Genomic DNA, 26,606 nt, shown 5'->3' with positions numbered 1-26,606 from the left:
GATAACACCATTTAAAAAAAAATACTGAAATGTTCCTCATCAAAGTTGACAATTATGCGGGAAACTTTGGTGTAGACTGTAAACAAGGAACATTTTGGTTAATGGTAATTGTCTGTTAAGCAGCTTCTAAGAAACACTGTACTATGGGTTAAAATACAGTTGGATAATAAGTAACACTAAAAGTGTTGGTAGAAGAAGATGCATGGTTGCCTCTGCTTGGAAAAGCTGTTGATGAAGAACTGCAGCTGAGACAAAATTCCTCTTATGTTTTAAGTAGGTGGTAAAAACTACCTTTCCTTTTGTCTCAGAAGTACAGTGAGGGCTATAGCTTTTCATGTCTTTGGTGACAATGATTTAAATTGCCCCTGATCTAGCTACATTTTTGTTCTGTTTGTTTTTAAGGCCAAACTGCTTTCAGATAGTAGTTCAGCACTTCAGTGAAGAGTATTACATCTTTTACTTTGCAGGAGAAACTCCAGAACAAGCACAGGTGAGAGCTTTTGTTGGTAAATATAAATTTAAAAGTAATTTTTTGTTTTGTAGCGTTTAATGATATTATCTTTCTCTAACAGAAAGCAAGCATACAACAGATGGTATCTATGTCTACATTAGTAAATATTACCATAAAATAGTAGCAGATCTGTAAGGGAAATAGTTGATGCTGAGAATCCTGCAGCAAGAATACCTGCACTTGAGGGATTTTACTTTGGACAAGTTCTAGTCTGGTCCCATGGATTGAATTTCTATTAGATATTTCTGGAGAATATCTTCTGGAGTAGTTCAGTCCAGAAAAAATGTTTTTTCTCCAGCACTCTTCCATGTAATGGCATGACCAGCAGGTCCAGGGAGGTTATTCTCCCTCTGTACTCGGCACTGGTGAGACTCGAATCCTGTGTTCAGTTCTGGGCCCCTCACCACAAGAAGGATGTTGAGGCTCTGGAACGAGTCCAGAGAAGAGCGACAAAGCTGGTGAAGGAGCTGGAGAACAAGTCTTACAAGGAGCGTCTGAGGGAACTGGGGTTGTTTAGCCTAGAGAAGAGGAGGCTGAGGGGAGACCTTATTGCTCAATACAACTACCCGAAAGGAGGTTGTGTAGAGGAGGATGCTGGCCTCTTCTCCCAAGTGACAGGGGACAGGACAAAAGCGAATGGCCTCAAGCTCCGCCGGGGGAGGTTCAGGTTGGACATCAGAAAAAAAATTTTCATGGAAAGGGTCATTGGGCACTGGCAGAGGCTGCCCAGGGAGGTGGTTGATTCACCTTCCCTGGAGGTGTTTAAAGGACGGGTGGACGAGGTGCTGAGGGGCATGGTTTAGTGATTGATAGGAATGGTTGGACAGTTAATGTTTGCTGATTAAGAATTGTAGGAATGGAGTCTAATTCTCGAAAGGTCACCCACCAACAGGAGAGCATATGGAAGATGTGACAATGTCCTTATTCGTTAAATGTTTTGGTATTTCAGAGCTCTGAAATATACCTGTTGTGTCAGAAGTTAAGCTATGCATTTGTTTTTATTTGAGAATGTGTAGCAGTCAGATTATCCTGTCAGGACAGGCAGAATATCCTGTCCTGTTTTCTGAACATTTGGTACAATCTGCTTTTGGTTTAGATTTGCGTAACACTTAAGCTGTTCACTGCATTTATACAGAGTATTGGGATTTCTATATAAAATGATTCTGGTTCAGGCAAGTCAGATGTTTTACTGATACATCTGTTCTCAGAAGTTACAGCTGTCTATACCTTTTAACATTTCACAGAAGAATAGTTTTGTTGGTATACTATGGAAAATGATGGATTTCATATAACGTGGTCAGTATCAAAGCAGCTCTCCAGTGGACTGCATGTTGTCTGAGGTTTGTACAAACCCTTAAGGGAATGTAATATGGAGTTTAGCCTCATATGCTAGTGTCATTGTGCACACTTGTAATGTTAAACAGGTAAGATTCTGACAGGTGGCTGAGGAGGCCCTCCTGTTGAGTCTCGAAGTTCAAAACAGACCCCTTTGCTTTCTGTGTCCCCTCAGAGAGGAGCCCAGTTGTGACTGAATCTATTTTTAGTCCCAGGCTTGGTCGACAGTTTATGACTAAGGATGATGTGTGTGTGTGCTCTTACATGTTTTTGCCACAAGTCAGAATCTGTTTACCCATGAGCCTCCTTGGAGACTGGTGCACACAGGGTTAATGAGTGCAGCTTGCAGCCTGAATGTGGGGCAGCCACTCTCAGCAGTGCCTGTCAGAGAGACAGTTTCCCAATGCTGGAAGCAGTAAGTGATTTAATTCAAGTGACAGATTCAAACAATTTGGGGATTGCTGTTGATAAATTCATTTGTTCCGTTAGTACTTAAACACTTATAACTGGTAAACTATTAGCATGTATATATATGGAAAAAGTAACAATAAAAACTCGAGTTAGTAGTTATTTTCCTGGGGAAACATCTGACAGAGTCAGAGGTGTGCAACTTTTAACAAAAAGATATTCCTTCTTGGTGGAGAAGAGAGGTCCGGGCCCATTGACCTGTCTGTCAGGTAAGGTGGTCATTTTTTTCCCCTCAAGAAAAGGTTTCAGGTGCCAGTTTTATACCTTTTGAAAACCTTTTGGCATCTCTTGGAAAGGTGGGACTAAGTTGATTTGTAGGTGTTGATTGGCCCTTGGCAAAGCCGCTTGTGTCATCCAAAGCAGGGACTCAGCGGTTCCCCATGCCTTCGAGGCAGGGAGCTCAGTACGTGCTTTCAGGGGTGTTTCTGTTCTTAACTGAAACAACACCAGGCTGTGAGGCCTCCGTCTCACCCCACGTGCCACTCAGCTGATATGAGTGTCAGGCCACCTCCCAATTGATCTGTTTTGCCAGATGCACTGTCAGGTGCTGGCCGCTCCCTCTTGCCAACTTCTCTCTTTTGCAAAAACAAGCTCTCCTTTACAAACTCACAAGGAGTTTGCTGTCCACAGGGACTAGCAAGCCTGTTAGATCACAATACTATGGTGCATTGCTCATATTTGCTGCTGTATTTAAGGGGACAGGTTTTCCTGTTGGGAGGGGGAATAAAGATGACATTGCATCTAGGAAATTTTTAGATTAATTTAGAGTATTTAGTAGGTTCTATGTTTTTTTATTTGCTTTTCCTTATTTGAATAAGAAAACAAACTAATAAAAATAGTTGACAGTTCTTCCTTTTGTGGAAGGTTTTGAAAGCTAATATTTCACTCCCAAAGCGGTTTACCTGGGAAAATGTGGAAGGTAATGTAAAGGGCAAAACCGAAAATATTTTTTTTTATGGTATTATCAAATTGTATGTTGAGAGTAGGCAGCAGGTCTTTGAGCTATACCCTTATGAATGTTAGTCAAAGACTAAATTTTGCGCTTCATAAGAGCTTATAAAATTTGAGGTGGGAGGTGAAAACATGAGAATGAGGCTATAGCATGTGTTCCACCTTTCCAAGTATCTACTCTATGTATTTGTGAGCAGATAAAAAGAGAGTGTAGGTTATACTTTTCAGTGTTTTTCTATTAATGCTGCTCTGTTTTCTGTTTGAAGCATGTGGAGTAAAATATGACTGCAATATAAAAATAGAGGAGAGTGATCAGAACAGTGTGACTTGTTAACTGTTATTTTCTCAGAAGCAAATAAGTCTTACTATATTTTATATACCATTTTATGTTTAATTCAATATGGCAAATTGATAAAGGTCACACTGTATATCCATTAGTAATCCATTAGTAATGCTTGATATTTCTAAAAGAGAAACTTTCAGATTTGCAAATGCTTCACTGAGAAAAATATGAATTTTTCTTTACTGTTCAAATCTTCATACACTGAATTGCATTACAAGGTGGTTCTTTTTAAGCTAAAGAAACAACTTCAGATAATTCAATGTATTATTAGTTTTTTTAGACATGTCCGTTCTAACGCAAGAAGCTGAATCTGACTTTTTGTTACACTGTTTTGTGCCTTTCTCTTTTAGGACTGGATGAAGGCTCTGCAGATATTTTGCAGTTTAAGGAAAAACAGTCCAGGGACATCAAACAAACGTCTACGTCAGGTGAAGCTATGTAGATAGGGAGGAAGGAGAGGGAGACATCGTCTCCTTGTCACAAAATGATGATGATACATCTCAGAACTTCCCTTTCAACAACAGTAAATCCTGCACGTACTTACGTTCTCTTGAAGTTGTGCAATACCTTTGCTAAACAAACTGGAATTTGATTTTGACCAGTCTGGATTTGACAGACTTATGTCATGCACCCAAAATACTAGTATAACGAATATTATTAATTTTTCACATCTGAACTGTGATTATGGCTTAATTTCCTTTGATCTCTTGAGAGTACTGTTGTGGCTAGAATTGCTTTCAGAGGTAAAGGACAGGTGGCCATAAATGGCTACATCAGTGATGACTGGAGAATAACAGCTCAACATGAGCTAGCAATGTGTACTTGCAGCCCAGAAAGCCAACTGTATCCTGTGCTGCATCAGAAGTGTACCAGCAGGTCAAGGGAGGTAATTCTCCCCCTGTACTCTGCTCTCATGAGACCTCACCTGGAGTCCTGTGTTCAGTTCTGGAGTCCTCAGCACAGGAAAAATATGGGTCTGTTAGAGCAAGTCCAGAGGAGACCATGGAGATGATCCGAGGGCTGGAGCACCTCCCATACAAGGACAGACTGAGACAGTTGGGGTTGTTCAGCCTAGAGAAGAGAAGGCTGCAGAGAGACCTTAGAGCAGCTTCCAGTACTGAAGGGGGCTCCAGGAAAGCTGGGGAGGGGCTCTTGATCAGGGAGTGCAGGGATAGGATGAGGGGGAACGGTTTTCAGCTGCAAGAGGGGAGATTGAGATGAGATCTTAGGAAGAAATGCTTTCCTGTGAGGGTGGGGAGGCCCTGGCCCAGGTTGCCCAGAGCAGTGGTGGCTGCCCCATCCCTGGAGGTGTTCAAGGCCAGGCTGGATGGGGCTTGGAGCAACCTGATCCAGTGGAAAGTGTCCCTCCCCATGGAGAGTGGGGTTGGAACTGGATGGGCTTTGAGGTCCCTTCCAACCCAAACCATTCTATGAGTAGAAATCAAGAATCTCTGTTTTCTTTGAAGCGATGAATGTTGGAAGTAGTTGTTTTATCAGTCCATGGAAAAAGGAATAATTTTTTTCCTTTTTGGAAACAGAATTATTCTGTGGTCAACATTAAAGATGACTGAATACTTCTGAAGAACCCAACTAAATTATGTAAATCGATAAATGAACTGGCAGAAGAAATTAGGGGCCACAAAAGTGAAACACCTATAAAATGATCATCTGAACTAATTCTGTACTTCAGAAGGAAAGAAAATGTTAGACTGCCTAATGGAATGGAATGGAGTAGAATATAGATGCTATTTAAATATTTATTGTATTGTCATTTAGGATACATTTAGTTTTGATTTTCTTGTGTCAATGCATGAAGGAAATGGGAAAATTATTTTCATTAGAGGCTGGAATGAGTAAAATAGTTTCCATGTGCATAAGTGTGGGAAGTATTAGACTATTTAGAGAGGTGAAAAGTATAAAACGCATGAATGATCAAGGTAGATAAAGTGTATAAAGATAAAAAAAATCATATTTCCATGATTGTCTTACAGAAATTTTATATTTTCAGGGTTTCTTGAAGTGTCCTTTGAAACTTCTGGTACTGAATATTTGGATTAAAATGGAATTTTGACCCGATCAAGTATATTTCCCATATTTGTCTAAATTTATTTCAATTGATATCAGTAGATATTTGATTAAGCTATATATTGTGTGCAGTTCAGAAGTTTGTAAAATAGTAGATAGTTTAAAATATATTTAATGTCAATTATTTCAGAGAGTTCACTTCTCATTTCCTGGAAACTGAATTTCCAAGTGCTGTTATTGTGAGAAACTATAGTACAGACTAATATCTTCCTTTTAATAGGGAGAAAACAGTATAGTGTGTTAAGAAAGGGAATTTTATGTCATCTACTGTATTTTAGAATAGAATATTTTCTGTCAGAAGGGGCCTACAATGATCATCCAGTCCAACTGCCCGACCACTTCAGGGCTGACAAAAGTTAAAGCATGTTAGTAAGGGCATTGTACAAATGCCTCTTAAACACCAACAGGCACGGAGCATCAACCACCTCTCTAGGAAACCTCTCTCAGTAAAGAGATGCTTCCTAATGTCCAGTCGGAACTTCCTCTGGCACAGCTTTGAACCCTTCCCACGTGTCCCGTCCCTGGATCCCATGGAGAAGGGGTCAGCACCTCCCTCTCCACTTCCCCTCCTCAGGAAGCAGCAGAGAGCAATGGGGTCGCCCCTCAACCTCCTTTTCTCCAGATGAGACAAACCCAGAGTCCTCAGCCGCTCCTCCCAGGACATGCCTTCCAGCCCTTTCACCAGCTCTGTTGCCCTCCTCTGGACACATTCAAGGACCTTAACACCCCCCTTAAATTGTGGGGCCCAGAACTGCCCACGGCACTCAAGGTGAGGCCGCACCAAGGCTGAATACCGCAGGGTAATCACCTCTTTTGACCGGCTGCTTGTGCTGTCTGATGCACCCCAGGCTGCGGTTTGCCCTCTGGGCTGCCAGGGCACTGCTGACTCCCGTTGAGCCTAATCTGTTCAGAAAGCACCAAATATGGCATTTTGTTTGGAGTTGTCTATGGCTCCAGTAGAATTTTCTATGCATAGGAAAATTAGTACTTGCAAATCTTAATGTCTTGTAGGGATGGCTTTAAAAGTAAAAAATAAGATAAGTTAAAACCATGGTGGTGGAGGTTTATTTTTAAGTTATTTGAGCTGCTCTTAGTTTGTCACTGATGACTCTTAAAATCTTGTTCCATTATTCCTGTTCCCTGCTCTTTTTATTAGGAAATTATATTTTGTACTTAGTATTTATACCTTAATTTTAAGTCTTCACATGGGGGGAATTCCATTCTTTCTTTCTTTAAGAAAAAGAAATAATGTTTTTGTATTTCCTTTAGGTCAGCAGTCTTGTTCTGCATGTAGAAGAAGCTCATACACTCCCAGTAAAACATTTTACCAATCCGTATTGTAACATCTACCTGAACAGTGTCCATGTAGCAAAAACACATATCAGGGAAGGGCAGAACCCGGTATGGTCAGAAGAATTTGTCTTTGAGTAAGTGTTAATCTTATTGAACTACTGAATTTCACTTGAAAGTTGCATTGCATTTAAGATTCTTTATGCTATACTGTTTCGCATATGTTTTGAAAAAATACTGTATGTGTGGTTATACAGCAGCCACCTTTCGGCCACAAAGGTAGAATGGATAGAATATTATATATACATCTAAGTATCTTTATTAACATAATTGTCTTTGGTTGATCATGAGGACTTAGGATTGAAATAACTTTAGAATTAATTTAAATGCCAGCCAGGTACAGTATTAATTAACACTTTCTGTCTTTTCCCCTAGTGATCTTTCATCTGATATTAATAGATTTGAGATAAGTCTTAGTAATAAAACAAAGAAAAGTAAAGATCCAGATATATGTAAGTATTTTTCTGTAAAAGGTGCGTATATATTGCAACAATGGATACAATTTCCATTGCTCTTCTCAAACATTGTCCCAAGAGAATTAAGTATATTCTGTGATTACCATACAGCTCTGTTGGTATGTTTTGGATGTCTGTTACTGACTCCACATTAACAGTTTACAATAAGAACCTGTCTGATTTTAGTAGTAAAATGGACAGTAATCCAGTCCTATATATCTGATGGTTATGTTCCACAAAGTTAATTTCTTTAATATGTTTTAAGCCCAACTGTGTGGAGTTTCTTTTGTCCTTTTCAGGTATTTTGTTGCTTCCAGTAAGAAAGAGGGAGGAAAGGTAGTACTTTCCTCATTTATAAATAAAGAAATAAATAAAAATCCAACTTGACAGTCTGTAGAACAAAATTTGCTTCAGTTCTGTGTCATCTTGTTCTTCCTCCCTTCTCTCTCATCTGTGTTATCAAGAATTTACTTTCCTCTGTTATGTACACAGCTGTTTTGGTTTTATTTTTCTATTCTAGCAAGCTACTAGCAAGATGGTAAGGCTTATCAGCTTTCCAAAAAAAAAAAAAAAAACCAGCCCAAAAACACCTTCCCCTAAAAACTCACAACTGGATTCTGAGCCACACAATGTGGTTTTTTGGTTCATAAGGTATTTTGCTTCCCATCATACTTGTCTTGTAACTTCAGCCCTTTGCCTCCTCTGTGTTGCCTACAGTGCCAAAACCCTCCAACCCAAGATTTGTTCCAAGTGCTTTTCTGTTGTGTTCAGACCCATCCCAAAACCTGGCACAGTATTTATAATCTGTTGCTATTGGTTTTGATCTGCGTGTATTGTGTTACTGGCCTGTTATGTTTGCCTCAGCGTCAATTTATTTCTTTTTATCCACTCAGAGATTTGTAGGGAAATCTTCCCCAAAGTAGATGAATTACTTCAAAGACCAAATCCTTTTGCAGAACCTAATTCAATTTCAAAACTCTTGACCTTTCCTCTGACTGGAAAAGTTTCTGTATAGGGGAAGGAAAAAAGATGTGTTTCATTTGTCAGTCAAAAAGACTTCCTAATTGTAGTTGTGACCTTGTTCTTGCACAGTTCTTCTATTCACTCGAGCTAGAAAAGTCTTTATCTGGGCCAAAGCTTTGGTTAGTAAAAGAACCTTTCAAAAGATAATTCATTAATGGAATATTTTGGTAACTTTGTTTAAAGGCTTTTGTAGTTTCCCTGTCCAGATTAAGGAGATTGTGCCACCTTTAGATGTATCCATCTGGGGGAAGATTATAGATTGTTTCTTTATCACGGTCAAGCGGATTGGCAGTGTTTCTTCATTATAGTTAGGTAGACTCTTTGAGCATAACCCAACAGTCCTTTCATTTTGGGATAGGAATTAGACCATATCAGCTTGAATTAACAAGCGTTGCTGCCTACATCCCCATCCCTATTAAATATTTGTAGTATAGGGGGGAGAAACTGTGCTAAAAGAGACCTTATCAAAATTGCCTGTGTGCTTTGTTGCCTAAACCCTTAACAAGCAAGAAAATGGGTGGGTTACCTTTCTGAACATTTCTCCTTTGTAACCACAGTTACTAAAAATGTGTAGCACTCAAGTAGGAGTAATGAGTGGCTCATCTTACCAGCTAACACATTAAGTCAATTTTCCTGCTTTCTTTCCTGTAATATAAAGCAGATTGAGGGCCCAAAATTCTGGCACTGGTTTCACTGCTTTTTCTTCCATTGTAACACACAAAACTAAATACCAAAATGATATGAGTATGAGGGATATTTTTTTCAGTTATTTGTGGTGGGTTGACCTTGGCTGGCCACCAGGTGCCCACCAAGAACCTCTCTCACTGCCCCTCCTCAATGAGAAAGGGGGAGAAAATAAGATGAAAAAGAACTCGTGGGTCAAGATATAGGCAATTTAATAAAAGAAAAGCAAAGGCCACGTGTGGAAGCAAAGGAAAACAAAAAGATTTATTCTGCCCTTCCCATCAGCAGGCAATGTCCAACCACTTCCTGGGAAGTAGGGCCAAGAGAATGCTGTGGGAAACGATGTCAAAGGCTTCACTAAGATCTAGGCAGAAAACATCCACAGTCTTTCCCTCCTCTACTAAGCAGTCCTTAAAAGCTCCTCACTGCCCTGTAAATCATAGAATCATAGAATCACCAGGTTGGAAGAGACCCACCGGATCATCGAGTCCAACCATTCCTATCAAACACTAAACCATGCCCCTTAGCACCTCATCCACCCGTGCCTTAAACACCTCCAGGGAAGGTGACTCAACCCCCTCCCTGGGCAGCCTGTTCCAGTTCCCAATGACCCTTTCTGTGAAGAATTTTTTCCTAATGTCCAGCCTAAACCTCCCCTGGTGGCGCTTGAGGCCATTCCCTCTTGTCCTGTCCCCTGTCACTTGGGAGAAGAGGCCAGCTCCCTCCTCTCCACAACTTCCTTTTAGGTAGTTGTAGAGAGCAATGAGGTCTCCCCTCAGCCTCCTCTTCTCCAGGCTAAACACCCCCAGCTCTCTCAGTTGTTCCTCATAAGGCCTGTTCTCCAGCCCCTTCCCCAGCTTAATAATGGGTTGTGCTAACATGTTAGTGAGCTGTTGGTGGGAAAGCCAGGATTTAGTATGTCCATATATTTAGCAATTTCTTCTTTGTCCACATTTAGATAGGCTTTTATCCTGAATCAGTAACTGTAAATGTTTTTTAGGGTTTTTTTGAGGGACTAGATGCTTTTGATTGGTTCTGGTTGGGTTCGACAAAGGCTTCACTGTAAATTTAACTTCATTTCCATTCTGAGGAAAATGTAAGTTTGAACCACTTTTGCGTTTGATTCCCAAGTTATAATTATTAATCATATAAATATAAACTTGTTACTAAATATTAATCCCTAAGCTTTATTTGCAAACAGACCATTAAGAAACCTCAGTCTTACTTTTTTTTTGTGCTAATGTTCATCATGTAAAATATTCTTGGATCAAGATTGTTGTATATAGTTCTTAACTGTGCTTGCAGAGAAGGAATAAACTATTGATTTTTTTTCTGTGTATTTGTCATTCTATCATAATATGTTAGACTGCAAAGTGTAAACATCTTTAAATTCTGAACTAATGGCAGTCTCTTATTGAACATAGCCTAATAGTTCAATATACATTGCTAAGTAGCAGAAAGTGTTCCTTTAAATCATAAAATATAAATTATAACAAGTATTCTACATTCCGTATATTGATATTTTTCTTTTGATCTTTTAAGATCAAAGCAAGATTATAATATTTATATTATCACTAAGAAGTTCTACTATATAACCACAGGAAAAACGAAATCATCAGATTATTCTGAACCCTGTATCTCACTTTTCCTGTCAATGAGATATATGCCTTATATGCTCAAGCAAAACAAGAAGGAAGCTCATTGCTCAGTTGAGGACATGAGTGCTTTGCTCAGAAGAAATATTTTGGGAAACTCAATTGATTATCTGGTCTAAAGACAGTTCAATCAATACTTGTGATAAGTAGCAGATGATGATGAATTGGTTTGACCACTACTTGTCTGACTTGAATGTGTTACTTTATCAGTTCATCAACTCCAAAGAATATGAAATATGACATGTGTATTAAAAATGTGATGTTATCCTGTTCCATTATCTGGTTATGCAAATAACGCCCCAACATATTGCTGAATTGGAGTAGTGGAAAGTCTACTAGAACTGTTCGTAGGCTTTGTAGAAAAGTGAAAAACAAATGTGTGATTGTGTTTTGATTGTGGTTTGGTTTGGTGGTGTGTGGGCGTGGAGGGTGTTTATTTGGTTTGGGGAGTTGTTTTGTTTAAATGTGAGTGACTTGATTAAAAGTAGATTTCATTGAGTTGTAGAAAAAGAGTGTTTGCTTGGAAGTTCCAGACAATCTGACAAGCTAAATGTGAAACTAAACTGTTCCTCTTGGAACTTTGTGGGTATATCATAGGCAGAATGGTGTCTCTGCAAGCATCTGGGATCTTTCTGTGTGAAGTAACTCAGTTCAGGAGGGCATGTGTTTATTCTGGAATGATCAGTGGTCTGACTGCTGCAGCTTACTAGTCAGCTGTCAGACCAGACTTTCAATTAGGGTTGAATAGGCTGGAGCAGGTCACTGTTTAGTAATTTTAAGGTACCAACACCACAAAAAAGTAAATTAATGATTTTGTCATTCTTGGCTAACTTTTGTCATTATTTGGGCAGTACGCTGTCTGGGAATGCTTTTTTATATGGTTTGCAGAAGCTGTTACAGCCTTAACCTGGGAGTTCCTAAGTATTAAAGAAATATATCTGGCAACATTTGGTAAAGATGTAGTAATGGTAATAATAAATACTAAAAATAATAACAAAGTGGTTCAAGAGCAGACCTGATGGAGGTATGAGCCCAAGGCCGCCTAAAGAGGACAATGAATTCTAATCACTTTACCTGTTTTAATTTTCTGATTGCTGCCTAGGTTTGCTAGGCAGCTGGGGGAGAGGGGGGCTTTTTTCCCCTATTTGAATGTTAAAAAGAAAAATTTGTTAATATCTGTGTGTATACATTATTTACAGCATGTTTTATATTTCAACTTTGGTTTTCAGGAGTCTTTTAAACCATCTAAGAGATAATCTGTCAACGTATTTGATGGCACAAATTTTGATCATTTTTATTAATACTCTTTTGCTGAAACAAGGTGACATGCAGAAAACAAAATTTTTGTTATGCAATACTAGCACTGTTTTATTGGAGATAACCTACTTAACAATGCTTTTTTCCTCAAGTGTTTATGCGTTGCCAATTAAGCCGATTACAGAAAGGACATGCAACAGATGAGTGGTTTCAACTCAGTTCTCATATACCACTGAAGGGTATTGAGCCAGGATCTCTGCGTGTTCGAGCACGATATTCTATGGAGAAGATCATGCCAGAAGAGGAGTACAGTGAGTTTAAAGAGGTATTAATTTTTTTTCCTCAGTTTTCAATCAAAATTCACTTTCTCTGTTGTTTGAAAGAGATTTCAGTAACACTAATAGACATTGCGAAGTAGGATTTGTAGTGACTGTTACGAAAACTTTCTGAACATTATTCTGGTTTTCTTTCAGCTCATACTCCAGAAAGAGATGCATGTAGTTTATGCCCTATCACATGTTTGTGGACAGGATAGAACACTGTTGGCAGGCATTTTATTGAAGATTTTTCTTCATGAAAAGCTTGAGTCAGTATTGTTACGAACACTAAATGACAGGGAAATAAGCATGGAAGGTACTGTACTAGTTACACTAACAATTACTGAAACTCTGGGGAGGGAAGGGCCCCCATGTCTTTGTTTCTGTCTCCTCCCTTAATTACATCACATATCAAACTGTGAACACAGCATTTTTTTCGTCTACTTTTTGTTATCTCCTTTTCCTGGCTTTTCACTTTATTTTTTTTTTCAGATGAAGCTACTACTTTGTTTCGTGCCACCACTTTAGCAAGTACGCTTATGGAGCAATATATGAAAGCCACAGCAACACGTTTTGTTCACCATGCACTGAAAGACAGTATATTGAAGATAATGGAGAGCAAGCAATCCTGTGAGGTGATAGCTTGAACTGGTTTTTTTAAAAATTTTGATTTATTGAAATGATGATCTACTAGTTGTTTGCTTTGGAAGCATCTGTTTATCCTTCAGAAATAATTTCAATACCGGAAGCAAACTGATTATGAGTTTTTTTCTAAAAGTTAGCTTGAACAATGTTCAATGTTTTTTAACTCAAAGTTCTTTAAATTATCTATTTATTCTTTAGCAATTGTAGATTCTTTTGTAGCAGTTACTGCATGGTGTACCCTAAATAACTCATGGTAAGCTCCAGATATACTAGAAGTCGACATATGAACTTAGTTTAATTTTAAACTCCCTTACAATAACTGCTTGTGTTAGATCCTATCTGTCTCTATAAAACGACTCTCCTAACTCTTGTTTCATTTGAATGTAATTATGGAAAGGAGTGGTGGTGTCCTCAGAAGACTGGATTAAAAGATATGAAAAAATATGTAGTTAAAAAAAGATGAGTAGTTATGGATATTGTTAAACGTCTGTGCTGTTAAAAGCATAGCGCACCAGAACTTAAAAGCATTGCTTTTTCACATCATTTTCCTGGCCAGCCCTTGAAACAGATTTGTAAGTTCTGTACAAGTCTGAGAATATTTAATTTATTTTGAAATAGCATTCAGTATGTAATATTATCAAACTATATATGTAGTTCTATTCAAGAGAAGAAACTTAATCTTTTCTCTTTTTCCCTTTCGGTTTTAGTTAAATCCTTCAAAATTAGAAAAAAATGAAGATGTAAACACTAATTTGGTACATCTACTCGGTATACTTTCAGAACTGGTGGAGAAAATATTCATGGCTGCAGAGATACTGCCTCCGTAAGTTTGCACTCTTGTGTTCAAATTTATGCTTGAAAATTCCTGACTGTGTGATTTGCATTGCACTCTAAAATGGTGTTCTTCTTGGGTTATCTTATACTAATCAGTCTTAAGACTAATTTCTTTAGGGCTGTTTGTCACACACCAAGGGAGACAGAGTAGGACCCAGAACTGCATTTAAGCATTTAGTTTATTACCTGTAATGTTACAACTCTAAGTCAAGAATATAAGCTTAAGTCTAGACCAATATTAGCATCCTATAAGGGTTTATGAGGGACTATACGACCTGTCTGGAGTTCAGTGACAAAGTCTTTTTAGATGTTTCCATGAGATTTCTGCAGGTGCAGACGCTCCAGTGCTCAGAGGGATTGGATCCATGATGTTATGTTGACGTTGGTGGGGGTCTCAGACCAGCTGAGAGGGAGCTCCAATTATGCCCAGCTCCTCTCATCCTCTTATAGTCCCTTCTGGGGTGATAACATCTGGGGTATCAGTCAGCCCAGCTACTTATCTTCTTTACCTTTTGGCCAGTGGCACTGCTGGCAAGGGACATGGTGGGTTGCTTTGCCCCCTGCCAGTGCAACCTCCACCAGTGTGTAGGGATCCAAAAAACGCCAGGGTCATACATCAAGCCATTTCCAACACACAAAACTCACAGTTTCCACATCCATAAATCACCCAAGTACAACATATATTGGTTTCTATTCATAAAGCTTATTAATACTTCTGGTTTCAGTATAACCTCTGATTCTTTGTTCTGTGGCTATGGTTTAACTCTGCATACCTGCATTGATATGTGGGATGGGGTGACCAGAGGCCAGTTTGGTCATCCTGATAGGCAAATGAGTGGCGGAATCATAATGGCTAGCTCATTCTCCCCAACTCATCTTTGCTGCACACATGGGCTTTGATGTGGCTGCAGATGTGGAGTGGCCACCAGACCTCTGTCTTGCAACCCCAGCTCCCTCAGCCATTCCTCGTAAGACTTGTTTCTCCAGCCTCTTCACCAGCTTCGTTGCTCTTCTCTGGACTCGCTCCAGAGCCTCAACATCCTTCTTGTGGTGAGGGGCCCAGAACTAAACACAGGATTCGAGGAGCGGTCTCACCAGTGCTGAGTAGAGAGGGAGAATAACCTCCCTGGACCTGCTGGTCACGCTGTTTCTGATACAAGCCAAGATGCCATTGGCCTTCCTGGCCACATGGGCACACTGCTGGCTCATGTTCAGTTGGCTGTCAACCAACACCCCCAGGTCCTTCTCCTCCAGGCAGCTTTCTAGCCAGACTTCTCCTAGTCTGTAGCTGCACAGGGTTGTTGTGCCCCAAGTGCAGGACCCAGCATTTGGCCTTGTTAAACCTCATGCCATTGGACTCAGCCCAGCGGTCCAGCCTTGAGCCTAATCTGGTGTTTGTGCCATGTATTGCTGTTGTCCCAGTACTCTAGGAACCAACTCTCAGAGACAATTACATTTTTTTCTTTTTCTTCTTCTTCTCTGTAAGCCATTTTGTGGGGTGAAATGAAGAATGGCATCTCCTTTTTCTTCTCCTCGGGGATAGGTGTTTCCTGCCTTGTTACAATGGCTCTTCAGTTTCTGGAATATCCTTGTGTAACTAGAATGCTTATATTGATATGTGTCATGAATCTAATTCCAGTTTTTCAAAAGGGTAACCAACTAATTCAGAATGCCACACAGAGATTTGCCATGAGGCATATGGGTTATGTGTGGCAAGGTGTGTGGGAGAACTCGGACAGGTACCTAGAGTGTTCCCCCCCTGCAATGGTGTGGGACTTGAAACCTGAACAGGCATGGAATGGTATTGAAGAACAGTGCAAGAAATGATGACTTGTCTATATCAGAGACACAACTTCTAGCACTATGCTGAGGCCTGCTCTACCTCTACTGAGCCTCTGTTCAGCACTTGAAGGGCTCAAGAGAGTCTCTGGATCTGAGGACATACAAACAGACAGTGCAACTAAGCTACAGACCCAACCCTCAACTATAACAGTCATTCCTATAGTCAAGAAGAAACAATGGAAGCAAAGATCCACTCATTTAGTAAGGGAGGAAGAAACTCCTCCTGAGGGGAGAGCAGGAGAAAGAATCAGAAGAGGCAGCCTGTTCTGCAGCAGAGCAGTCACAAGAATAGGAGAGGGAAGAGACTGAAATCATAAATGAGTCAGAAATTGCCCAGTCTCTATCCTTGAGCAAACTGTGAGATATGTGGAAAGATTATGACCACTAGCCAGATGAGCAAATTATCACCTGGTTGCTCCAGTGCTGGGATATTGGGGCCAACAGTCAGGAATTATAAGGTAGGGAAAACCAGCAGCTGGGATCCCTAGCAAGGGACCATTGAATCAACAAAGGGACTGAAAGAAGGGCAACAATCCACAGCCTCTGGAAGTGGTTCCTGTTGAGCATGAAGGCAAGGTATCCCCTCAAGAAAGGTCTTGTAAATTGCTGAGGCAAGTGGACCACAACTGAGGAAGGTATCCATTATCTGAGGAAATTAGCAGTGATAGAGGTGACCTACAGAAACCTGGAAAATAACTAGGCCTCCAAAGAACCGGATGAAGTCCAATATCTGTGGTCCATGTGGCAGAAGCTTGTATGGAGTGCACCGATGTTGTATGCCAGCACCCTGGTGATAATGGACTGGACAGGCATCAAGGCATCAGCTGTGGAAAAAATGGCCTGCCATATCTGGTGCTCTGAAGAGAATTATTCTTCTTCCCTAAACCTATAGGGCAATGGAGAAACTGTCCCAACAGTTCCAGCAACTTGAAGAGAATATCTCTTTTTCCTTATCCCTACAGTCCCATGTCTCAGCTATCATGAGTGCCATATGAAATAGGCCATTCTCTGCTCAAGGTAAAGGGAACTGTGAGCACACACCACGTTCCAGACTGTTGTTCTATCTCAGCATACACAGGGAAGACATGAGAAAGTAGGGCGTTGCACCTACTTCAAACCTAGAAGACCACATACATGAATTGCAAGGAAAAACAGCAGCCAAAAAGGCTCCATCCAGAGAAGATTACTGCTCCAGTTGTTGTTGAACAATTCCCCAGACACAGTAACATGGAATCATGGAATCATAGAATGGTTTGAGTTGGAAGGAACATTAAAGCCCATCCAGTTCCAACCCCACTGCCATGGGCAGGGACACCTTCCACTGGATCAGGTTGCTCCAAGCCCCATCCAGCCTGGCCTTGAACCCCTCCAGGGATGGGGCAGCCACCACTGCTCTGGGCAACCTGGGCCAGGGCCTCCCCACCCTCACAGGAAAGCATTTCTTCCTAAGATCTCATCTCAATCTCCCCTCTTGCAGCTGAAAACCATTCCCCTTCATCCTATCTCTGCACTCCCTGATCAAGAGCCCCTCCCCAGCTTTCCTGGAGCCCCCTTCAGTACTGGAAGCTGCTCTAAGGTCTCTCTGCAGCCTTCTCTTCTCTAGGCTGAACAACCGCAACTGTCTCAGTCTGTCCTTGTATGGGAGGTGCTCCAGCCCTCGGATCATCTCCATGGTCTCCTCTGGACTTGCTCTAACAGACCCATATTTTTCCTGTGCTGAGGACTCCAGAACTGAACACAGGGCTCCAGGTGAGGTCTCATGAGAGCAGAGTACAGGGGGAGAATTACCTCCCTTGACCTGCTGGTCACACCACTTCTGATGCAGCCCAGGACAAGTTTGGCTTTCTGGGCTGCAAGTACACATTGCTGGCTCATGATGAGCTTCTCATTCACCAGCACCCCCAAGCAGAGGGGCTGATCCTCCTTCTGATCCTAATGAAGGGACTTCTGGTTTGCAGTTACAGGAGTTACGTAATAAATACTCCAACCAAGGAGAGAGGGGTCCTGACTCTGACCAGGCAAGGGAAAGGGACAACTAGGTTTATTGGACTATGTGGATTTGATTGCCTGGCACATCAGAGCCATGGGAGTATAAGGTTTTGGTGGACATGAGTGCATAGTGTATTTTAACACCATTAGGGTCCAAATGCAGCGACTAAAGGCACGGACTCCGTTTAGGGGTGTCGAGAAGAAATTGCTTTATTATGCACAAGCAAGGCTTAATATACCCTTATCTGCCTCGTTAGCAGCTACCCCAGTGAATTTCCACTTCTAAAGATCCCACAGCTACAGCAATTCAACATAACTCTAATGGCTACAAATATTTCTCTTATCTAGCAACCAAAAACTCCTAATAGTTCCTTTGCAGTTACCTCAACTCTGTGTTCTCTCCTCCTCCTTAGCTGTCCCACGGTTTTTGCTAATGAGCGCAAGGATATTGACCGTATTATCCTACATGCTCGGGGCGCCAACGAGCACAAGGATATCGGCCATATTATCCTACACGTACGCGCTGGTGGAATTTTCCATCCCCACATCCAAGGGGGTGGAACTCATCTGGATTTCTGGAGTGGCAAGGGGATTTCAACAGTTGTCTGTGTTCGAGGCTGAGGTGAGCCTTACAGGGGATAAGTGGCAGAAGCATTCTAGTATGACTGGTCTGGAGGCTCCATGTATCCTTGGCATAGACTAACTCAGAAGAGGGACCCAAAAGGGTACTGGTGGGCCTTTGGTGTAGCTGCCGTGGATGCAGAGGAGATTAAACAGCTGTCTACCTTGCCCACCCTCTTGCAGGACCCTTCTGTTGTAGGGTTGCTGTGTGTTGAAGAGGAGCAGGTGCCAACTGCTGCCATGACATTGAACCAGTGGCAATATCACACCAACCGAGACTCTCTGGTTCCCATCCGTAAACTGATTCATCAACTGATTCACCAACTAACAGGGGGCTATCATGGCCTGAATTAAGTCATGTCATGATTGGGTGCTGCCATACTGGATGTGAAGGAATTCCAGTATGAGCTGAAATTGAAGTGACTTTGGTCTGTGGATAAGTCCATGCTAGAGCAGGTACACCCCTGAGAAGGGACTGTGGCCTGTAGATAAGTCCATACCAGAGCAGGTATGCCCCCAAAGGGGCTGCAGCCCATGGAGGATCCATGCTGGAGCAGAGGAAAAGGATGGAGTTCATTGTAATGTTAAAGCCTATAGCCTGGTCCATAAGGACCAGGGGTGGAGATTGTAATGGATATACCTTTAAACTGTTGTAACCCATGAGTTTAATTGTATACTATAAGAAGTACTATAGCAGGAACCACCTGAACTAATGGTGGATGAGTTTTGCACGAAGCAGTGGAAGTGCAGCAGTGACCCAACCTGAGTTGGCTTTGATGCCCAATAACTCCACATAATACACCACCTCTCCTGTCCTGACTGACCACCGTAACAGATGGAGACCAACATCATAGACTAAATTAACTCAGTGGACATTTCATGGACACTTCATGGGGAGGACCACAGACTAAGGGAATGGTATCTGTATGTATACTAAAGGATGGGAAGGGGATGGTGTCACGGTCCACTCGTAAGCGGACGTGTGATGGTTCATTTCATTTCTGATCTCGGAGTGCAAAGGAAAAAGCAATAATTCAACAAGTCAAGGGACTTAAATTTCAATCCAAACTGGAACTTTATTAATTGTGCCCGTAAAGCGGCTTGAGATAGAAAGAGAGAGAATAAGGAGAAAGATGGGGAGAAAAGGGAAGAAAAAGGGGTTTATAGCTACCACCACAGGTCCACAGACGTCTGGCGTCTCTGGGGGTCCTGGTCCAGAAGGCGTTCCATTGCTTCTGTCTTCGATCGAGGTGATCTCACGGTGGGGAAGATCTTCAAAATTCAGCTGCTCCAGAGCTGTCTTTTATGCTAGTCAATACACCTGTGACCCTCCTTTGCCTGTGGAGATGTGCCAATCTCCACCTAGCAGGCCACACATGCCAAGAGAGGAGTGTCTTTGGAGGCAGGTCTCCTCCCTTTGCACATGCGCTCCTTCTGGCAGCAGTGGTCGACCTGGGGTCTCCCAATGAAGGCCAGTAGTCATCATCACCTTGCGCGCATGATCTGTTGGGGTATCTGTCTGTGGTACATTAATTTTCCTGTCTTTTCCTTCTTGCTTCATGGATCTTTCACAATGGTAGGGAGCAGGGAGGCTTGGTGACAGGTGCAAAACATTTTTGAGATAAGGAGGTAGGTATGGGTAGATAGGTACAAAGCACTCATTCCGTACCAGCTTTGGCTGTTTTCGTAAGGCCTGCATCTGTGATTTAAGCAGTCAAGTTCTGAGGCTTAGCACCTAATGAGAAAATGTTGAGGCAGAAATCAATCCTTTGACCAACCCCAGCAAGTGGGCCAGAGTGCACAAGAAGTTGAGAGGGGACACAGCTGGGACAGCTGATCCCAACTGACCAAAGAGATATTCCACACCATAAGACCTCATGCTCAGCAATAAAAGCTGGGGAAAGGAGGAAGGGGGGGATGTGTAGAGTTATGGCGTTTGTCTTCCCAAGTAACCGTTAGACGTGATGAAGCCCTGCTTTCTTGGAAGCTACTAGGCATCTGCCTGACAATAGGAAGTAGTGAAGGGATTCCGTATTTTGCTTTGCTTGTGTGCACAGCTTTGCTTCACCTATTAAACTGTCTTTATGTTGGCCTATGAGTTTTTCTTGGTTTTGCCCTTCTGATTCTATCCCTCATCCTGCTGAGGGAAAGTGAGCAAGTGACTGGATAGGGGCTTAGCTGCTGGCAGAGGTCACCCCCACAGAATGGCAGAATAGCACAGAAGTTTCTTTTGTGTCTGTAACAGCAAGTTTAGCATTAAGTTTCATTCTTTTAAGTATATGGTGCATCTCAACATTTTCTGAAATATTCTAGACTGCTCCCATTTTTTAATAGGAGAGGAATATTGCTTAACTACTTCTAAACACCTAGCCTGTATTTATGGATACACAAGTTGTTATCCATTCAGTTAAAAAGTGGGGGGAAAAAAACAAGAAAAAAAATCCACCAAACCTTTATTTATTTTTCATTTTTTAAAGCAAACACTGCATAAGAAATAGGAAAACAAGTATTATAAAATGTTTAATGCACATGTGAATAATCAGGATTTTACCTGCACAAATAGAATACTGTATTAATCGAGGACTTTCTTTGCCATTTGTAAATAGACTGTCACAGTAGATTTTAAATTAATTTAAAGCTTTTGTCTGAATTATAAACCTAGCATTGGTAATAGTTCTGCATTAAGCAGGAGTTTAGACTAGATCCTTTCTGACCAGCTTTTTTTATTCAATGAAGTTTTTAAATTAAATTATTAATTAGCTATTATTTTTACAGGACATTGAGATATATTTATGGATGTTTGCAGAAGTCTGTTCAAAACAAGTGGCCAGCTAATACCACAATGAGAACAAGAGTTGTTAGGTAAGTTACTTGTCACTTTATCCTATGCCGAAAATAATCTTTTAATGTCTTATTACAGTCAGATTTCATCATGTTTATCTTTTTTTTCTTTTAGTGCCACAACTTTATAGTACTTATATAACTTACAAGAATATTTAAGATCATTATGGTACTGGGGCTTGATATCCCAATTAAGGACTGAGAGCTTGCTAGGTTCTTAGTCATGCTGTTGGAGCCTTGCTAGAGGTGTAGTATAGAGATCAGTAGAGCTATACTTAATAGCTTTAACTTTGAATTTACTTGTATTTTGTTAAGTTTTACAAGGTGTCAAACCCCATGATGCCGTGAAAAGCTAGACTCAATAATCAATGCCAATTTGATTATTAAGTAAGGTATTCTTCAATGCAATACCGGGCATTCAGGGGAGAGCTCCACCTAATGTGCGTGCAACTTCCAGTGCAATTCACAGAAGCGATATACAGTCAATGCACACATATTCTTCGCTTTTCCTGGAACAGGTGTGTCTATTATAACCAGTTCACAGAATTTATTTATGTAAGTTTCCTCCCCTTGGTGCACGCGCTCTGCCCTCTGGGGGTCTTCTTCAGGGGTCTCTGGATGAAGGCCATAGATCTTCCTCACAGATGAACTTTTCAACTCTTCTTCTTGCACATGGTCTGACTCCTTGGGCACCTCTTCAAGGTTGCATCTGGTCCTAGCTGATTCTTCTTTCTCTTATCATTGTGCTAGTCCTTGTTATCTGGCTTAATTGGATACAGTCACAGTCTTTCCCATTCTTTCTAACTGCAGCCTTGCTAAAAGTCCTTATGTAAGCATAGATATCCAGGCACAGGCTAGCTAAAAGTTATTATTCAAGCTAATCCTATATTTTAGTACTAAAATCCCAAAATATATACACAATATTCAAATATATAATAGGTTAGCAACTTATAACAAGTCATTTCTACCTTCACCCACTCCCAAGACACCACTAGCGTTCAGGCCTTCCTTTGGCCTGCACAGTCAAAGAAGGGAGTTCATTTGATATCTGCACAGCAATATGGAGACCAACAAGATCTCTCAGGGTGAAATAAAAATGCAGGATTTATTCCGGACACAGCCAAATAAACAGACCAAAAAACTCGTGTGCATATCCGAGAGAGGGAACTCCCCAAAGTTGTGAAAGACAGATCTTAATCTGCTCAGATCACAAAAAGAAAATTTGGATTTAATCTCTCTCTCCCCCTCCAGTGCTAGTAAGCACAGTAAAATAAGTGAGAAAGAGAGGGGAAAAGAAGAAAGAAAAAAATAATGAGGGGTCACCACTCCAATGGGCCACGGCAGCCTCCTGGGAACACATGGTCTCTCAGGCAGCAACTTCAGCAGCAGCTTCTTCCAGGCCGATCAGATTGGGAATGGTTCTTTTTATAAGGCCAGTTGGGGGGGGCACAGTGCCTGTTGCAGTGCCTCCTCCCCCTGCTATAGCAGCCGGCTCAGGACAGTGAGCTCTCCTAGCCAGGGGAAGAGGGGAGAGCCTGCTGCTGCACTCCCTCCTGCCTCACTTCTCATTGCCAGCGCCACAGACAAGGTGCAGTCAGCCAGCCCTCAGACAATGTTTGAGACACAACACAAATAGACCAGTCAGTCTTTACATTCCACTTCATGGCTTAAACATTGGTTGCAAGATTCAAATCCAAGTTGTCTATGGTGGTGACCCTTATACAGAATAAGGAGAGAGGATAAGGAGAGTAAGGCTGAGAGAGAGAAGGAAGAGATATAACAGATAGAGGAAGAAAGAAGGGAAGGAAAATACAAGAAGAGAAGGCATGGGTGATCATACAAGGATCAAGCAATCAAAATAATATTTTTACAAATAACAGCCCACAGAGTTGATACTACAGTTCTTATCCTTGGTTTTCTGTCCCTTGGATGAGTAGCCTTGGTAAACACACAGGACTCCAATACGAATCCATAGAAAATATGCTATAATTTTGGAGCACTCAGAAAGGTGCCACTTATTCTCCCAAAAGTTTTAAGGTTCAATCTTGTGACCACAGTCCCACTGCCTCAGATAAATGTAGGGGGCTTAAAACCAGATTATTAGGAAACTTGAGATACATACGAAGCCTCATAATAATCTGGTCTCTCCAAAGGATGGAATTTTTATCCCAATGATAGAGCTCGCACAACTCTGTGGTGGTGATGTTTTCAAAAGAGTACCTTTCACCACCACATTCTTGCTCCCAGTCAAGATCAGTGGATCTAGACCTCACTTCCTGAGAAACAATAATAGTGATAACAGAGAATATACAACTCCCTTAGGAAAGGAAGCATTCAAATTAGGGACACCAAAATCTGTAACACAAGTATAGTAAAAGCAGTTACATTAGTCATGTTAAAGACACAATGAACAGGTGTGGCAAAAAATCTCAGCCTGTCTTCAGCAGCAAAGGGCATAGCAGGATGTGTAAGGACATGTTCCCAGTCCACATGGCTCCATTGTGGGTCCTCTTGTTTTCCCTGAAAAGAAGAACAGAAAGAGAAAAACTTGATCCAAACTGGACCATTTTTAAAAAGAAGAAACAATCCACTGTGTATTTTTTTATACTCCTTTCCATGGGCATTGGTGGCCACCCACACATACAAATTAAGAGGGGTTTTTAGAGTAAGGTGTACCTCTCCAAGAGTTGGGAAGTTCACCAGGTCAGGCTGTCCTGGGCAATATTTAGATTTAATGGAGTCCTTCTCTTCCTTCTCTCTAGTTGGGCAAAAAGCAGTGATTTTGGGGCATTCATTCATTCCCCAGCAGCTGTTTGCTCTGGCCACAGAATCTGGGAGCCGCACAGGCCACCCAGGCTCATGGGGTTGCAGGGTACATTTTATAAGTCCATTTGTCTTCTCTACTATCCCACTTGCCTGGGGACAGTAAGGCATGTGGAATATCCACTGGATACCTTCTGGTTTTGCCCACTCCTGCACCACATTGTGGTGTGAAGATGCCAGTTAATCTGTAGCACCTTACTTACTCCTTGCACCACATTGGCTCTAAAATGAGAGCCTCTATCTGAAGACATGTCAGCAGGTACCCCAAATCTGGGTATTATTTCATCAAGTAATACTTTGGTCACTTCTCTGGCTTTATTGGTCCTTGTTGGGAAGGCTTCGGGCCACCCAGAGAAGGTATCTGTTAGGACCAAGAGGTACTGATACTCCCCCTTTTCACAGGAGTTCAGAAAAATCGATTTTCCACTGTTGTCCAGGATGGTTTCCTCTATCTAGCGCCCCAAATTCTACTTTATGAGTTATCTGAGAATTATTTTGGAGGCAGACAGTGCACCTTTGAGTAACTTGTTTGACTATAGTGTAGAGGTTTTTATCTATTATCCCTTTTCTGAGATATGTGTATAGGGCATCTCCTCCACAATGTGTGTTCTCATGTTCCTTTACCACTACCTGCCATAAATCCTTCTCAGGTATTACCATCTGTCCTTGAGGGGTTACATAATTTTCACCCCTTAAGGTGGCATGCAAATCTTGGATCAGTTCCTGGTCTTTCTTAGAATATGAATCTTTAGAGTCAAATTTGTTCTTACCTTCAGGAATGAGGGGTTGTACAGTTACTGTACCTTGTTCTTGTTCTGCCACTCTCTTCACCTCCTGATCAGCCAACCTGCTTCCCCTTTCTTGTTCTGTTTCTCCTTTCTGGTGTCCCTTGTAGTGCATTATGGCTACTTCTTGGGGCAATTTGACAACCTCTAATAGCTCTAAGATCTCCTTAGAATGTTTAATCTGCTTGCCTTGGGAGGTTAATAATCTTTTTTTTCATACTGCCCCATGAGCATGCACTACTCTGAAGGCATATTTGGAATCTGTCCATATGTTGATTCATTTTCCTTGAGCTTTCTGCAATGCTCTGATGAGCATGATAATTTCTGCTTTTTGAGCTGAAGTCCCAGGCGGTAATGACTTTGATTCTATGACAGAGTCAAGAGTGGTTATTGCCTATCCAAACTTAGGTTCTCCATTCTTCATGAAACTGCTGCCATCTGTATACCAAATTTCGGCATGTGGGAGGGGTTCCTCTTTCAAGTCAGACCTGCTGGAATATGTGCTTTCAATTACTTCCAGACAATCCTGGTGGAGGGTTTCTGAATCCTTCTGGGCTGATGACAGAAACACTGCAGGATTGATTAGGTTATTGTTGAGGATCTCCATATCATCCTGCTCCACTAGGATGGCCTGGTATTTGAGGAATCTTGAGGGAAATAACCGGTGTCTCCCTTTCTGTTCTACTATAGCAGCTACTATATGAGATACAAACACGGTTATTTTCAGACCTAAGGTAAATTTGCGAGCTTCTTGAATGTTGATAACCACAGCCGATACTGCCCTTAAACAGCTTGGCTATCCTTTACTTACTTCATCCAGCTGTTTTGAGAAGTAAGCCACAGCTCTTCTGTTGGGGTCAGTGTTTTGTGCCAACACTATCAAAGCCATCCCCATGTGAGAAAAGCAAGAATGGCATCGAGACGTCAGGCAGGCCCAGAGCTGGGGCCCGTGATAGTTCTTTCTTCAAGGTCTGAAAAGCTCGCTTACCTTCCTTGGTCCACGTCAGAGTTTTTGGATTATTCTTTATCATCTGATAGAGGGATTTGACTAAGATGCCATAATTAAGCATCCACAGCCGACACCAGCACGTCATTTCCTGGAAAGTTCTCGGTTCCTTGGCTGTGTGTGGTAGGGGGGGGTATTATAGATGGCCATTTTCCTTTCCAACCCTAGTTTGTGTTGTCCCTCCAGTATCTCACACCTGAGATATGTTACTTCTTGTTGCAAAATCTGTGCCTTTTGTTTTGATACCTTATACCCACTTAGTCCCACAAAATTTAGAAGGCTTACTGTCCATGATAAACAAGAGTCCTTGGTGGTCATTGCTATCATCAGGTCATCTACATACTGTAGAAGAATCCCTTCTCCTGGGGGAGCCATCTATTCTTCAAGATCTTTTGCCAAAAATGGTAGGGCTGTTCTTGAATCCTTGTGGGAGCACCGTCCAGGTTAGTTGCGATTTTCTACCTGTTTCAGGATTCTCCCACTTGAAGGCAAACAGTTCCTGGCTGTCAGGGCCTAAAGGCAGGCAGAAGAAGGCGTCTTTCAAATCTAAAACAGTAAACCTCACATACTCCTCTGTAAATCTGGTTTATATTGTATACGGGTCGGCCACCACAGGGTGGAGATCTTCTACTGTTTTATTGATAGCTCAAAGGTCTTGTACCAGTATATAGCATTTACCGTTGGACTTTTGTATTGGTAATATTGGAGTGTTATATTCTGATTTGCATTCTATCAGTAACCAGAATTTAAATAATATTATTGATCACTGTTTTAATTCCCTTGCAA

At 41.4% G+C, this 26,606-nt stretch overlaps 1 protein-coding gene across 3 annotated transcripts in view; it reads left to right on the top strand.

Moving 5' to 3' along the window:
• Positions 1–26,606, top strand: part of LOC138732937 (ras GTPase-activating protein 1-like) — a 135,168-nt gene that overhangs the window by 74,182 nt on the left and 34,380 nt on the right. For all 3 annotated transcript variants that reach the window (XM_069879728.1, XM_069879729.1, XM_069879730.1), the window contains exons 12-20: positions 403–490; positions 3,959–4,036; positions 6,963–7,120; positions 7,419–7,495; positions 12,270–12,442; positions 12,591–12,750; positions 12,927–13,069; positions 13,787–13,902; positions 21,141–21,227. In XM_069879728.1, the coding sequence (XP_069735829.1) occupies positions 403–490; positions 3,959–4,036; positions 6,963–7,120; positions 7,419–7,495; positions 12,270–12,442; positions 12,591–12,750; positions 12,927–13,069; positions 13,787–13,902; positions 21,141–21,227 (1,080 nt within the window). The remainder of the gene's footprint in view (positions 1–402; positions 491–3,958; positions 4,037–6,962; positions 7,121–7,418; positions 7,496–12,269; positions 12,443–12,590; positions 12,751–12,926; positions 13,070–13,786; positions 13,903–21,140; positions 21,228–26,606) is intronic.

Source organism: Phaenicophaeus curvirostris, chromosome W (genome assembly GCF_032191515.1).
Source record: "Phaenicophaeus curvirostris isolate KB17595 chromosome W, BPBGC_Pcur_1.0, whole genome shotgun sequence".
In the NCBI taxonomy this organism is placed as follows: Eukaryota; Metazoa; Chordata; class Aves; order Cuculiformes; family Cuculidae; genus Phaenicophaeus; species Phaenicophaeus curvirostris.
The sequence above is the reverse complement of the archived record's forward strand: the minus strand, read 5'-3'. Positions and strand labels throughout refer to the sequence as shown.